The sequence below is a fragment of the Carcharodon carcharias genome, chromosome 12, assembly GCF_017639515.1.
Source record: "Carcharodon carcharias isolate sCarCar2 chromosome 12, sCarCar2.pri, whole genome shotgun sequence".
In the NCBI taxonomy this organism is placed as follows: domain Eukaryota; kingdom Metazoa; phylum Chordata; class Chondrichthyes; order Lamniformes; family Lamnidae; genus Carcharodon; species Carcharodon carcharias.
In genome coordinates, this window is record NC_054478.1 from 36,594,359 (window position 1) to 36,610,793 (window position 16,435).

Below are 16,435 nucleotides of genomic sequence, written 5' to 3' on the forward strand. Positions count from 1 at the left end.
TTGTCCTTTGTCTTTCTGAAATCGTTTCTGTTTCCCTTTGTATAGAAACTATTTCTTCTCCAAAATCCACTAAGATTAATAATCTTCAAAAAGTCAGAGCTTGTTCTCCCAGTCTGTTCCAACTATAGGTCCATATCTCTTCTTTCTTTCCCATCCCTGCACCTTGAATACAATCCAGCTCCACGTTCACCTCTCACACAATTACCTGTTTGAATTCTGTCAGACCCAGCCCTGCTCACAGAAATCAGACGATGTTAGATTAAGTCACCACAACCCCCAAGTGTGACCATCGTGCATTTTTACTGACTTGTGCTTTTTGTGGCATTTGATATGGTTGACCACCCATCCTCTCCTCCATGGTCTTTCCTTCATGGTTTCCCTCTATAGAATGTTCCTCATTGTTGCGGTGTCAAAATCCTGAAATCCCTCCCTAACAGCACTGTGAGTACTTACACTCCATGGACAGCAGTGGTTCAAGAAGTGGCTCACCACCGCTTCCAAGGTAAATTAGAGGTGGGCAATAAATGTTGGCCTTGCCAGCAACACTCAAATCTCATGAGCAAATAAAAAAAGTTTCACTCCTAACCTAATGAAGCTAGCACATCAACAGCAATGGCTTCTGCACCCAGCCCTGCATTGTCATCTGGGGTGCACTGCAAGCTTTCATCCCAAATCTTCTCCTTTTTCTCACTTACATGTGACTTCTCACTGACATTATCCATAGGGATGGGTCAGCTTCTATACGTAGGCTGGCAATTAACCAAACCTCTCTATCAGTCACCTTGGTTTTCAGATTATCTGACATTAAGTTGTGGATCAGCTGGAATCCAAATGCGAAGACCATCATCCAGTGACCTCTGTCCACAGTCTCCACACTTACTCCATTCCCTTCCTTGCAACTGATTGAAACTGATGGTGCAAAACCACACATCATTACAAAGATGACTTCTTTCCACTTCTGCAGTATCACCCAATTCCCATCTTCATCACTGCTGAAACTCTTATTCATGTCTTTGTTACCTCTAGACTAAACTCCAAACACAGTCCATTGTAGCTCTACCAAAACCTCACTGCTTGGGCCTGTGCTGCATTTATTTTCGTTTGCCTTTCACCAAACTACCCATTCCCAATGCATGGAATTCAAAGTCCTGGTTTACAAATCCCTTCACTACCTATGCCTAAGTTCTAATCTGTGCCATTCAGTCCACTGTTGCTTGCTCCCTGTGCCTCCTCCACTCCACCACTGCTCGCAGAACCTTCAGCAGTTTTGGTCCTATTCTTCAGAGGTCCCTTCAAAATATTTTCTTGACTAGCTTTTAGTTATTTGAATTTTTACTGCTTGCTCTTGGTTTCTCTTCTGTGAAGTGCTCGCGACATTTACTACATTAAGTGTTCTTAGATAATTGCGAGTTTTATTACTCATTCACGTTTAGCAAATAGCAATAAATAAAATTTTAAGTAACTACTTTTAAAAATATTTGACTTATGCCAAAGAACAATTACTGACATTAAATTTAGCATGGCCTAAATTGAAGTAGGTAGAGTGCTGGTGTTTGCTGATATTGGTAAACCACATGATCAGTTTAGCTTATTAAAAACCCTTCAGCTATTCATAATCCTCTATATAAAGAAATCCAGCAAAAGAAACATCAATAAGCCTGATTCCAAAACAAAAGGTTTTATACCAGCTAAAGTCAATATTTTTATTTCAACTTAGAAGTTAATTGGTTTGCATAATTCGAGAAAACAAAACAAAAATAAACGGACTATTGTACGTTAGCTTATTCTCAATCGTATGCCACAATGAAAACTGATATATGCAAAACTGATGCTTACTGTGTTATTTACCTTTCCCTCTTCAGAGTTTTGCTGACAGGAATTGTGTACTTCATCTTCCCTCACCAATTTTCCAGGCCATGAAGGAAATCCTTTTATTTGACTCCAGACCAAGTCACCAACATTAAACGTCCTTGGTCTATAGTGTATTAATTCATTAGATGGAGAATCTGGAATCTTCAAATCATCATCACTGCTGATGCTTTTAGTGTCTGAAGGACTTGGGGCACATCCATTAATGTTTTCTGAATTATAATCTCCATTGTATTGAATATAGTCATGTGCCAAAGAACCTGGCATTCCCTCCAAACTAGCCGAGGAGCTTGGAGATTGCTCCTCTATGGCAAGTTCCTGTTTGGGGGCTGTTAGCAACTCACCAAAGTTCCTGTTCTGTTGAGACCTGTTTCCATTGATGTGTGTGCATCTTTCCAAATTGTTCTCTAGTCTTTCTTTAATGTTTACAATATGTCTTTTTTGACTATTAAACCTAAAGCTCTCTTCAAGAAACCGTTTGTCCAAGTGACAGTTTTTCTGCTGTAATACTGCATCAGTCTGCTCTCCATGAAAAGAAGGTATCCTTTCCACGGAAGGACTATGATTTACCTGCCCAGAGTGTTCTAGAAACTTCTCACATTTCCACACTGTTGCATCACCAACCGCAAGTTGCTCAGTTTCCCACTGTTTTTTCGGAGTGTTGCAACCTGGTGATTTGAAGTACTCAAACCCTTCCCCTTCTGGAACGATTTTTGCTTGTTCAGAATTTTTCCTCAACTTCACTCCTCTGGCATGCCTATTTGCGAGGATGTTTTGACTGTTGATCCGGCTGTCAATCTCCATGCTGGAAAGTCTTTTCCCATGAATCACTGCATTAACAGCATTTGAAAGATTCACAGGATTTGCAATGGAGGCAGTGAAGGCACTCATGGCACTCAGGGCTGGGATTGGGCTCATTTGTGAAGTACTACTCATCGCTGTAGTGATCACTACCTGCATTCCTTTGCTTGCAGCATCCACCACAGCTTTATATATAGCATCAACAGAAGGGTCATGGGGACCGACAGTGGGGACCTCTTCTTTGCCTTGCTGACCTTGAACCTGTTCTATTCGATGCTGGTCACCAGACAGATCATGGAAGGGGGGAAGAGCAGCTTGGGAGCCCTCTGACAGCAATATTGTTCCTGGATGGGAGTTTACTGGAGCATTTGAAAGTGAGACATCTTGGGCTGGACTCACCTGCAGGAAGAAATTTGAATCAATTGCAGCATTACTTTTCTGTTCTGTAATTTGCCAGCACATGCATTAGGTAAAACGACTTTTAAATTGCACTAAATTAATTAAAGCTACACATCAAAGAGAAGAAAGTATTTTAAAAGGAAGAAAGCAGAAAAAATATTTATTGAACAGTCATTCTTGCAACATGGTTAAGGCAACTGAAGATGCATTTCGACTAACTTCTTCATAACCATTGCAGTTTTTCTTCAATGACTATTCTACTGGTCTGGGAGAGTGATAAAGTCTGCAGGTTTACTTCCTACTGTTTTTCAGCAGGGAGATGCAATTCAACTCACTATCTCATTACAATTAAAATGCATCTTCATCAGTACTTAAGTCAGTTTGCCATTTGAAATTTCCTGAATTCACCGAACCCACAGATGAAATTATTTATATTTCTTATTTAAGATTTAGGTTTTCTTTCTAAACACCATCAAAAGGGTTTGAACATTCAACAGCCAGAGGACACCAATTTAAGGTGAACCAAGGCAATTACTCATCTTGATATCCCACTGCAGATTTAAAACACAGCATCTACAAATTTTGTTGAATTTTCATTTGAAATGTCCAGCAGACCTGATTTTGTTTACTTTTATATTTCACCGCCTTGGTGGGTTTCAGCTTAACATGCAGCTTGGTAGAATGAGTCACGATAGACAGTACTAGCAATATTTCTAACATGCATCCCTAGATAGCCACTGGGAGCTTGTAACCTGACTGATTTTGCCTTGCTAACCAAGGGTGCCAAGACCAGTTCCCACATTCCTCTCGAAGTCCCATCTGGCATTAGCTAACTCAGCAGAAGCTGAAGACAGCACTTAGGAACTTCCTGGTCCATATAACTCGTTACTTGTTGGTGAAGTCTGCATAGCTACTAAAATGAAATGGCTTCAATTTGTTGATCAAAACAGTCTAAAACTGAAAAACTGTAAACTTTTCTCTTAAAGTTCAGAAGCAATTAATTTTGTCAGTTCTGTGCAATGAACTCATGACTATTAAAGCTAAAATTGAAAACCAGACCAGTTCATTCCAGTGAAAGAAAAACAGGTTCCATAATTTTGGGATACTTTTAAACCCAGTTCCTAGAGGTGAAAGGGAGATTTACAGGCATTGACCATACAGCTCCTTAAGTGTTCATGTGCTAAATCTTCCATCTGTTTACTGTAAATAATGATAATACTCCCACTGCTAAAAGTGGTCAGTGGATATAGAATAAGTTATAGAGAAAGGCACCTAACTGTGGCAATGTCCAAGAGTAAGAATCTCGAATCAACAAATACGCAAAAAACACAACAGCAGAAGCTACAATGTTGACACGGTGACACACTGCTATAAATTCTACCGTTAACATTAATAGGTAGTCAACCACAAGCAGCTTGTGATTGCCCTCCAATAGCATAAAATTTTCAGCTAAAGGACCCTCTGTAAATGGAATTGGAAAAGGAATAAAAATTTTGGAAAAGTCATCAGTTTAGATTTTATTGGAACAATTTGTTTTAGCAATATCCACAGGATCTAAGGGTTTTGCTTCATCTGCCTTTTTGGCTGTTTGGATTTCATTTAACGATGCAGGGAAATGCATCTGATGTTTTTAGATCACTTTACAGCATTTAAGACAGTGATAAAGGGACAAATGAGATGAAATTGCGTATGATTAAGGAGGAACAAATGAATTGTATCTGTGTATATTTGTGTGTGTCTGTCTGTCGGGAAGGATGTTTGATGCCCCACTATTAATTCTGGAAGATGTATGATGTTACATAATTTTTAAAAAATTCTTTCACAGGATGTGGATGTCGCTGGCTAGGCCAGCACTCATTGCTCATCCCTAATTGCCCTTGAGAAGGTGGGGAGCCATCTTCTTGAACCGCTGCAGTCCCTGTGTGTAGGTACACCCACATTGCTGTTAGGGAGGGAGTTCCAGGATTTTGACGCAGCGACAGTGAAGGAACTATAAAATGCTTCCTGTTAGTTGCTACTGAAGACTTTATCTCATTTGATAGCTGAGCAATTCAGTCATTGGCATTTGCAAAATTAGAATAGGCTGCATAAGTGCTTACCTGAAAGTTTTGAAAAACACATGCCATGGGGTTTGGTGGGTTACTGGGGCCAGAAAATGAAGGGTGACCTTGAAAACCCTGTAGACCCCGAGTCCCTTGCAAACCTTGTAAAAGTTGATGATTCTGAGGAAACATCTGATTGCTGTTGATCAAGGTCTGGAGGCGACTTAATTGTGGATTGTTCAAACTATTGTTGAATGAAGGTACATCACCTGTACACAGCAACAAAATACAAAATAAAGTACATCAGTGTTAGATTCTACATGCCCACTGTGCATCTTACCTGTTGCACATTTCTGTTGCAAATACTTAAAATGACTGGTTAAAAAAATGAAGACTTGAACAGTAAATTTATAAATTAAAATCACTGGCCCTGAACAATATATTGTAACTACAGAAGATAGTTAACATACCAAAACATCATTAGAGACCAATTAAAATTGATCTTTTGCACCATACACTGACTGGGAAGCTATCAGTCTGGTCATATTTTATTAGCAACATAGAGAAATCAAACTATTTTGATATAAACTCTATGTACTGAGGGTAATCACCAAACATGGTATTATTTGGCAATCAACGCACTACACATTTAACCAAATTTTTCATTTCAGATTTACTGACATCTACACCAGTAAGTTAATTAAAGGATGAATTCTAACTGTCGAAGTGATTTAACAAAGACTTACAATTTCATTTTGTGTCATTGGCTCAGTTGGTGATCTTGCTTCTGGACTTAAACAGGCAACTCAATAATGAGTTCTATTGATTTTGTGCCAGTGGAGGCATCAATAAGACATTAAACAATAATTTCTGGACTACCAGTCCTGGGAAGGACAAAGGCAGACCATAATCTTAAAACTTAAAAAAAAAAATTGGAACATAAAGGAAGATTATTCACTATATTGGCTAAATATATCAAAGAAATCTAGAAAAGCATTCATTTAATCTTTTGACAGTTTTAAAATCATTATTATATTAAAAAATTATAGTGGTTGGCACAAAAGTGCAGAGAAGATTAGAGTTTTTCCAGAACAACAAACTATTTCTGAAAAATATTTATACGATTAGAGCCAGATTGAAATACCGAAAAACACTAATTACACTTACTAATTGTCAAAAGTGAAAATAGCCTGGCAGGGAAAAATTGAACTTTTGAGTTAATTTATTGCAAGCTACAGCAGTTGGCAGAATTTGTGCCTCTAAATCAGAAGGATGAAGATTTATGAGACCACACTGGTGTCTCCAAGGGGTTGGTATCAAGGCCAGCTGTCTTTTCACATATACAAATGACTAGGATTTGGGTATAATGGGGTCTGTTTGGGCAAAGAAGAAGAAACTATTTAGAGTGACAGAATGGTCAGTAATCAGAGGACAGAGGCTGAAGGCATTTGTATCAGCCTTAGCACTCTCACCTCTGAGTCAGAGGACTGGAGCACAACAAGACTTATGTACCAGGGCAGTTATTAAGCAAGTGTTGCCTTTTGGATGAGATTTTAAACTTCTCAGGTGGACATAAAAGATCTCATGTTACTATTTTGAAGAGAGCAGGGGATTTAACCCCTCAACTGACATCAGTAAAACAGGTCCTCTGGTCATTACCCCATTGCTGTTTGTGGGTGCTTGCTGTATGCGACTCGACTGCTGCCACATTTCCTATATTACGCCAATGACCACACTTCAAAAGTATTTAATTAGCTATAAAACACAGACATCCAGTGGCCATGAAAGGCATGATATAAATGCAAGTCTTTCTTTCTTCCTTTCTCTCCCCGAGATCTTTAACATCAACTTGAATCACAAGATGAGATTTCCATTTATTGCCTTAAACTAAAGGGTGACATCTCTAATAACACAAGATTGCAGCAGTGCTTCCATTAAGTGAAGTCCTACAGCAAATGATGGAATTATAAAATAATATAGTACAGAAGGAGCCTATTCAGCTCATCCTAATGTGCTGCCTCTTTGGAAGACCTATTCAATTAGTTCTCATCCCCCGCCTTTTCCTTATAGCTCAGTGTTTACTTCCTTTAAAGTTATTACGCAACTCCTTTTTGAAAGATGTTGTCGAATCTGCTTCTACCACCCTCTGAAGCAGTGTATTCAGGATCATCATAACTCGCTGTGTAAAGATGATTCTTCCTCTCTCACCTCTGGTTCTTTTGCCAATTAAAGGAAAGAAAAAAGACTTTCATTTATATAGCACATTTCATGATCACTGGATGTGGTCACATCTCAAATGCTTTCTAGCCAATGAAGTACTTTTGCAGTGTAGTCAGTGTTGTAATGTAGGAAATGCGGCAGCCAATTTGCGCTCACAAACAGCAATGTGATGACGACCAGATAATCTGCTTTTGTGATATTGATTGAGAGATAAATGTTGGCAAGGGCTCCAGGGAAAACTCCCCTGCCTTTCTGCGAATAGATGGGATCTTTCACATTCATCAGAGAGCAGATGGGGCCTCAGTTTAACACCTTATCTGAAAGGCAACACCTCCATGTAGTCTCTCAGTACTGCATTGAAGTGTCAGCTTTGATTTTGTGCTCTAGCCTGAGAATGGGACTTGAACCCAGAACCTTTTGTCTTTAGACAAAAGAGTGCTACCAACTGAGCCATGGCTGACATAACTCTCGGAGGGAATGAGGGAGCTGTTCTGATGTCCAGGCCAGCATTCCTTCCCTTAAACACCAGTAAAAATGGATCAACTAGTCATTTGTCACATTGCTGTTTGGCTGTGTAACAAGAGTGACTGTGCTTCAAAATAATTTATATGTGAAGTACTTTAAGATATTTCAGAGATATCGGTCATTATTTTGCATTTCCAGACTAATCCAATTGACTGATCTTGAAATCAAATAGTGACACTTAACATCAATTACTGCATATAAATGCAATGAACGTAAGAAAAAAAGCAGGAGTGGGCCATTCAGCGCCTTGAACCTCAAAGTCATGGCGGATGTGATTATGGCTTCATCTCCACTTTCCTGCCAACTCTCCATAACGTATGACTTTCTTTGTAGATCAAAAATCTGTCTAACTCAACACCGAATATATTCAACGACACAGCCTTCACTGCTCTCTGCAAAAGAGAATTCCAAAGACTACACACCCTCTGAAAGAAGAAATTCTTCCACATCTTCATCTTAAATGGAGTATTCCTCATTCTGAAACTATGTACCCCGAGTTCTAGCTTCCCTCATGAGGGGAAACATCCTCTCAGAATCTTATGTTTCGATAAGATCACCTCTCATTCTTCTAAACTCTAATCAATATAGGTCCAACCTGCTCAACCTTTCCTCATACGACAACACCTTCATCCAGGAATCAACTTAGTTAACATTCTCTGAACTAACTCCAATGCAAGTATATGTCTCCTTAAATAAATATAGATAATTAGGAAGTTAAAACCACTGATTTTGAAGCTGAATTGTTATCTTGCCTGAGATGCTTTCTTGCAATCAAAAATCTCCTTGGTTTACTTAACCCATTCAACTTACAAGGATGTAGACAGAAGGGGCAAACAGCAGTGATTGTTGAAGCAAATCCAACAAAGGCTCCAATTGCGCTACCTGCAAATTAGTCTAGTCAGTAAACTAGTACATTTAATAAGTTCATAACTTACATAACCAAAGAAGGTCAAGAATCTGCAGGATAACAAACCAGAGAAAAAAGAAATGCCCAATTTCAAAAAAATTCATTAATAAAATCAAGAAAACTCTCACGTGGTTATCTTGATATATCAGCTAAAATCAAACACCCTATTAGCCCAATATGCCCTAAAGTCCATCTCCTTCAGAAATTCTTCGCTCATCTTAAAGAATCGTAGTGCACCAAGACATACCAAAACAACTCATTTTTTGCAGAGTATATTAACCCTCACAAAAAATTACTTTTTCCCCATCTAACCTGGTTCTTACTGACATTCTATAGTCATGCTATTTCTACATCACATCCTTAAATTGTAAACATCTTAAAACAGGTTTCCCCTCCAAGGTCTATATTTGTCCAAAATGAACAATTGAAATTCCAAGAATATTCTCAACAAGCAAAATTAGACATTATTTATACCCTCTCCAGCACCTTCATATCCATTACCAAATATGAAGTTCAAAACTAGACACAAGAATCATCAAGGTTATTCCAAAACCATATATAAATCAAACTTTAACTTATCCTTTTATTTCCTTGACCTAGCAATACTTACAAGAACCCAGTTTTCCTTCTCTGTAGTTAGGTCATATTGCTTTTTACTCCTGCATTACATTTAATAGTCGCCCATTATTGGATACCAAGTGGTCTTTAAATATCAACATACAAAGCCTATGGGTTTGAGTGATATCTTCTATGAGCAGTGAACATTCATGACTGTTTGGTTTGATTTGCCTAACTTCGCTGCGCTTATTTAGCTCCTTATAAGGGTCAGCTCTTAAACCTCCTTAAGTTAACTCCACACATAACTAGGAAATTTGTCACAATAAATATAAGTTAATTCACTTATCTCAAGTCATCTTGCATGCCTGTTCATCCCTTCCTCATTGCTAACCCTTGCAAAAATGTTTAATCATCCAAAACTTTACCGCATTTCCCATGCCCTCAGAATCTTATGGGCAGAATTTTACGGTCCTGTTTTGGCAGGGATGGGGCCGCGAAATGCGGCGAGCCATTATGACCCCGCTGTTGTAAAATTCTGCCCTATATGTTTCAATCAGATCACCCTTCATTCTTCTAACCTGCAGTGAGTACAGGCCCAACCTGCTCAACCTTTCCTCACAAGACAACCCCATCATCCTAGGAATCAACCTAGTGAACTGCCTCCAATACAGTTTATCCTTCCCTAATTTAATAAAACTATTAATATTAATAAAAACTATTGAATTAATAAAGCTATAAATGAAACTATTGAACTGTGAAATCCTCAATTCCTGAGCCCTATGGGAGTTCCTGTTCATATCCTCTTTCTGCCAATCCATTTTAAAACACCAGCTTGCACTTGCATTGCTTCTTTAACATAGAAATAACTTCCCAAAGCGCTTCAACATCAACTTATATTTTTATAGCATCTTTAACATTATAAGATGCTCCAAGGCACTTCATTGGAGCTTTATAAAACAAAACATAAAAAGCCAGGTAAGGAGATATGAGGACAGATGACCAAAAACTTAATCAAAGAGGTAGGTCTTAAAGAGTATCTTAAAACAAGAAGGTTAATTAAAAAAAAAAGATTAGGGATGGAATTCAAGAGCTTTGGCAGCTGAAGGCATGGCCACCAAAACTGGGGATGTTCAAGAAGCTAGAATTAGAGAAGCACAGATATCTGAGAGGATTGGGGTGATTATAGAGATAGGGAGGGGGAAGGCCTTGGAGGAATTTGAAAAGGCAAGGAAGTGAATTTTAAAAATCAAGGTGCTCCTTAACCAGGAGCCAATGTAGGCCAGTGAGCACAGGGATGATAGATGAATGGGACTTGGTGTGAATTTTAGACAATCTCAAGCTTTTGGAGGGTAGAACGCTTCAGGTACATGTTAGTCAAATCTAGAAATAAAAAAAGCATGGATGATAGTTCCAGCAGATGCACTGAGGTGGGGCAGAGTCAGACAATGTTATGGAGGTGGAAATAGGCAGTTGGAAGCTCATCTCTGGTCAAATATGACACCAAGATTGTGAACAGCCTGGTTCAGCCTCAGTCAGCTGCCAAGGAGAGGGATGGAGTTGGTGGCGAGGGAATGGAGTTTGTGATGGGACTGAAGGCAATGGCTTTGATCTTCCCAATATCAAATTGGTGGACATTTCTGCCTATTCAATACAGGACATTGGACAAACATTCTGACAACTTAGAGACAGTGCAGGAGTCGAGCTGGGTGAGGGAGAACTGTGTGCTGTCAGCACACATATGGTAGTGAGTTTTCAGGTAATGACCCTGAGGGGCAGCAGACAGATGACTGTGTGGGACTGGGAAGAGAAGCTATTACAATTGATCTCTGGCTACAATTAGTTAAGAATGAACCAGTCAAGTATAATGCCACACTGCTGCACAAAGTGAAGAGGCAAGGGTGGAGAATGGCATAATTAATTGCATCAAAGTAAAACATGAATGCTGAGCTAAAGGAGATATTGCGAGGAGTTAAAGTGGGGGGTTTTAAGGAAGAGGGGAAGAAAGTGGAGAGATTTCAAAGGCGGGCTCGGGCTAGGTATGAAACCTAGATGGCTGAATGCATGGCCACCAATTGTGGGGCTACGGAAAGAAGGGAATGCACAAAAGGCCAGAATTACATGGGGCAGCAGAGGTGGAATTGTAGGGCAAGGACAGGAATATAAGATCATTGCAAGGATAGGGATATAAGATCATAGTGATTTCAATAAAATGATGAGAACTTTAAATTTGTGGGATTGGGTCTAGGAACCATGAATAAAGGGAAGTAAACAAGATAGGGCGTGGGTTAGGATATGGCAGCAGAGTTTTAGATGAGCTGAAGTTCAAAGATGGGTCAGGGTTTGGATGCTGTCCAGGTGAATACTGGAAGAGTCAAATGCAAAGATGAGCGTCCAGCAGCTGATGGGCTGAGGCAGAGGCATGCAATATTTGAGATTCAAGTAAGAAATCTATGACAGCGTGATATAGAGTTTGAAGCTTAGCTAGAGGTAGAATAGGAAACAGAGGTTATGAACAGTCTGAATCAGCCTTAACAGTTGGCTGGATCCAAAGATATGACTTCAACTATACTAACATTTAGCTTTAGGAGATTGTGGCTCATCCAAGAATGGATATTAGCATAGTAGCCTGACAACACAGAGGCAGTCTGGAGTCCAGGAGTGGTGGTGAAGTGGTAGAGATAGGTGTTACCTGCATACCTGTGGACACTGACCCTAAAGTAGCAGCTGATAATCAACAAAGGATGGTATGTAGGTTAGGCAGAGGACCAAGTCAAGAATAGATATTTGAGTAATAGTGCAGAGTGAGGAAGAGAAACCAACACTGGAGAAGCTCTAGCTATGATCAGATATATTAAGAATGGAATCAGTTAAAAGCAGCCTCACAGCACTGGACAACGGAGAGTTAGTAATAAAGGACAATGATATGGCCAAACATGCATAAAGCTTCAGTGAGGTCAAGGAAGACAAAGAGGGACCATGTATCAAGACTTTAGTCACTGTAATACCAATTTTGACTTTGATTAAGAGAGTTTCAGTGCTGTGGCTGGGGCAGAAACATAATTGGGAAGATTCAACCAGCTAGTTGTGGGGAAGATGGGCAGATTTGGGAAGTGTCATCATGTTCAACAACTTGGGCGATGAAAGTAAAATTGGAAATGAAGCAGTTTGAAATGAAGTTTGCAAAGGCAAAAGAATAAGGACTTTCTTGAAGAGGGAGTGATGAGGGGTTTTGAAGGTGAGGGACACAGTGCCCAAGAATAAGAAACCTTTGAAATGCCAATTGGCATGAAGGCAAGAAAAGGAGGGGAAATTGTGTGGTCAGCTCCATTTAGTGGGAGCATGAGGTGGGTTTCATCGATGAGATGAGCTTGGAGAGCGCATGAGCAGGAATGTGGAGTCCAGGGTTAAAGTGGAAGGAATTTGGGGAGGTTTGTAGAGTGGGAATATATATGTGGAGAAAACAACTGAATGGACGGACTTAATTTTGGTGATAATTAAGTCTATGAGCTCCTTTTTCTTATTTTTTGGAGACAGGTGTGGACGTGGCAGAGGAGTGGGCTGTAAAGAGATGACTCAAAGTGAAGAAAATAAGCCAGGACTTTGTTCTCTAGGACAATCCTGGAGCAGTGGGTGGTACTGGCAGAGGAGAATGAGGCCTGATAGTGATCCAGTCAGATCTGATATTATGTGGCTAAACCAGTTTTGTGCCAGATAAGCCCAAGTCTCCACCCTTTAGACTTCAGCAAGCAATGATGGTGGCCACAGAGTGAAGGATAGTAAAAGTTTTGCTGGGGATAAAGACAGCAAAGATGGAGGTGAATGAGTGGTTGAACAAACTGACAGCTGCAAAAAGTATCATGGTCAATCAAAGGCCAAATTACAATGCAGCAGTTGCAAGGATAAATGACTTACAATGTTTTCTTTCCAACGACAATTGTGGAAGGAAAGGTTAGAAGAGGCTAAGAATGATGTGTTTGGTGTGGGATACAATTCAATCCATTTCACTATCTTCTCAATAATCTATCTAGTATCTCAATAATACTACGAAATTTCTTTCTAACAACCATCTAGAAATTCAAGTGGACAAATAGTCACTGAATTTTATTCACCTTGTTTTAGTCATTTCCTCAAAATATGCACTTAAATTAGTGCAGCATAACTGTTGCCTTCTAAAGCCATAGTGAATATCCTCAGTAAATGCACACCCTGCAAGTGTCAACTTGTAGAATTTTTTAAAAATGCTCCAACCATTCATAGTAAGGTGGTGGTAGTGAACCACCTCCTTGAACTGTTGCAGGTCATGTGGCATAGATTTAATCCCAGTAGTTTTAGGGGCGGGATTGCAGGATTTTAACCAAGCAACATTGAAGGGACAGTGACATAATTCCAAGTCAGGATAGTGTGTGACGTGGAGGGGTTCATGCAAGCAGTGGTGTTCCCATGCAACTGCTGTCCTTGTTCTGGGTAGTAGAGATCACTGGTTCAGAAGGCACTGCCGAAGCAGACTTTGAATGTTGCTGGAGTATATCTTGTAGATAGTACTCACTGTAACCATTATGTGCCTATGGTGGAGTGAATGTTTAAGGTGGTGGATGTGGTGCCAATTAAGTGGCTGGCTTTGGCTTGGATACTGTTAAGTCTTTTCAGTGTTGTTGAAACTGCAATGATCCAGGCAAATGGAGGGTATTCCATTACACTCCTGACTTGAGCCTTATGGATGGTGAGAAAACTGTGGGGGTTCAGGTGTGTTAATTGCTGCAGAACACCAGCCTCTAACCTGCTCTTGAAGTCACAGTATTTATATGCCTGGTCCTGTTAAGGAGTTTGGTCAATGGTTAATCTCAGAATGTTGATGGTGGGGGATTCAGTGATGGCAAAGTTGTTGAATGTCAAGGGAGATAGTTGATTCTCTTATTGGGGATGGTCACAGCCTGGCACTTTTATGGTATAAATGTTGCTTGTCACTTGTACATCCAAGCCTGAACATTGTTCAGGTTTTGCTGCTTCAGTATCCAAGGAGGTATAAAATATAACTAAACACTGTGCAATCATCAATGAGCATCCCCCACTTCTAACCTTATGATAGAGCAAAGGGCATTGGTGAAGCCACTGAAAGTGGTTGGGCCTAGGACACAGCCCTGATGAACTCACGTGGTGATGCCCTGGGCTTGAGATGATTGGCCTCCAACAACCACAACCGTCTTCCTTGGTGCCAGATATGATTCTAACAAGTGGAGAATTTTCCCTCTTATTCCTAATTACTTCAATTTTGCTAGGGCTCCTCGATGCCATTTGGTCAAATGCTGCCTTGGTGTCCAGGGCAGTCACTCTTGCCTCACCTCTGGAATTCATGTTTGGAAGGTTATAATGAAACCTGGAGCCGAGTGATCCTGGCAGAACCCAAACTGAGCAATGAACAGATAATTGGTGATCATGTGCCTCCTGATAGTACTGAGAATGATATCTCCTATTACTTTGCTGATGATGGAGAGCAGACTGATAGGGCAGTAATTGCATATGTCCTGCTTTTTCAACACAGGACATAACTGGGAGATTTTCCACATTGTTAGGTGGATGCCAGTCCTGGAGCAGAAGTCTTCAGTGCTATTACCATTGTCAGGGCTTTTGGCTGTGCTGTATCCAGCACACTCAGTCTTCTTGATATCGCTTGAAGTAAACAGAATGGCTGAAGACTAGCATCTGTGATGATGGGGACCTCAGGAGGAGGTCAAGCTGGATCATCCACTTGGCACCGCAAACACTTCAGCTTTGTCTTTTGCACTGATGTGCTGGGCTTCTTAGTTACCTAGGATGGGGATGACAGCTGTTAAACTGTCCATCACCACTGACACTGGTTGTGGCAGGACTGCAAGAAATTTGAAATGAACCATTGGTTATGGAATCAGTTAGCAGTCTATAAAAGTAATTATACATTTTAATTTATTCTTTCATGGGATGTGGGCCAGTATTTGTAGCCCATCCCTAATTGCCCTTGAGCTGACTGGATTTCCACGCCATTTCAGAAGCCAGTTAAGAGTCCACCACATTTCTGTGGATCTGGAGTCACATGTCAGCCAGACTAGTAAAGATGGCAGATTTAGTGAACCAGATGGGTTTTGACAACAATCAATCATTATACATACGTGTTACTCTCACCCTCAGGAGCTATCACAAATTAGTGAGCGACTGAAAACCAGATATGACTTGCTCTCCCTGTTACCTTATGCACTCTAGGATAAAATGAATCAAGTCCTGCTGCCTTTTAAACACATTGTCAAAATTACAGTGCAAAATTTGTCAAATGTATATAAGCAGGTAGAAATTAATGTGGCAAAATTAAACTTTGAATTGCCAATATAAAATAAAACTTCTCAATAGTTACAATAGTTTGAAAATCAGTCTGAAAAGGGCAACAGGTGACAGTCATTTTGAAACCTCAAAGGTAAGTCATGTTAAGGATGAAAGTTTAGGAATATTTGCTAGCTGCTAATGTAGCCTTATGAAACTTATGAAGGTACAAAGTTTTTGTTCAATTTTAAATCTTGAATTATTACTGCTGTCATATTTTATAGCTAATCTAGTAATTTATGAAAATAACACTAAACTTATGTACTTTTTAAAGTTTGTTCAAAGCAACTGCTGCACTTTCTCTTTCCTGTATAAAAAGGCAAAAAAATAATTTAATATGATCTGGTGCATAAGCTGAATCTCAGCAGCTTTTGATTATGAATTACAAGAGATCCAATTAATTTTGGACCATTTGATCCAGGTCCTCAGACATATAAACTGCTTTCTCTACAGTCTATGCAATACAAGTAAATTCGGTGCATTCTGAAAATGTTTCAGGCTCAGCAGGGGTTTTATGACATTTGTAATTGAGCTGCAACGTGGTCTTAAATAGCAAACAACAGCAAATTGCAACAGACCAGCAAAGGCCTTTGAAAATAGGACCCCAGAAAGCGTATCCATACAAACTTAATTCAAGGCACAAATATATATGGAAAATGGCAAGTGCTGCCCTGACACCTTAGTTTGGTAAAGAGATGCTTAGCTTTGCTATATAGATCAGTAGCTCCAAAACTTGATTTATAACTGAGTTGATCTCAATTGGAAT

General features: G+C 39.7%; 1 protein-coding gene across 8 annotated transcripts in view; it reads right to left on the reverse strand.

Annotated features, from left to right (window-relative positions):
* The window catches only part of LOC121284806 (methyl-CpG-binding domain protein 5-like), a 261,093-nt gene that overhangs the window by 39,933 nt on the left and 204,725 nt on the right, over positions 1 to 16,435 (reverse strand). For 6 of the 8 annotated variants that reach the window (XR_005944548.1, XM_041200520.1, XM_041200515.1 and 3 more), the window contains 2 exons: positions 5,169 to 5,380; positions 1,837 to 3,069 (listed from right to left, as the gene is read on the reverse strand). Coding sequence is in view for 6 of the 8 variants with exons in the window: in XM_041200520.1 (XP_041056454.1) it covers positions 1,837 to 3,069; positions 5,169 to 5,380 (1,445 nt within the window). In the remaining 2 variants the exon portion in view is untranslated. The remainder of the gene's footprint in view (positions 1 to 1,836; positions 3,070 to 5,168; positions 5,381 to 16,435) is intronic. The other 2 variants (XR_005944549.1, XM_041200519.1) reach the window with 1 other exon arrangement.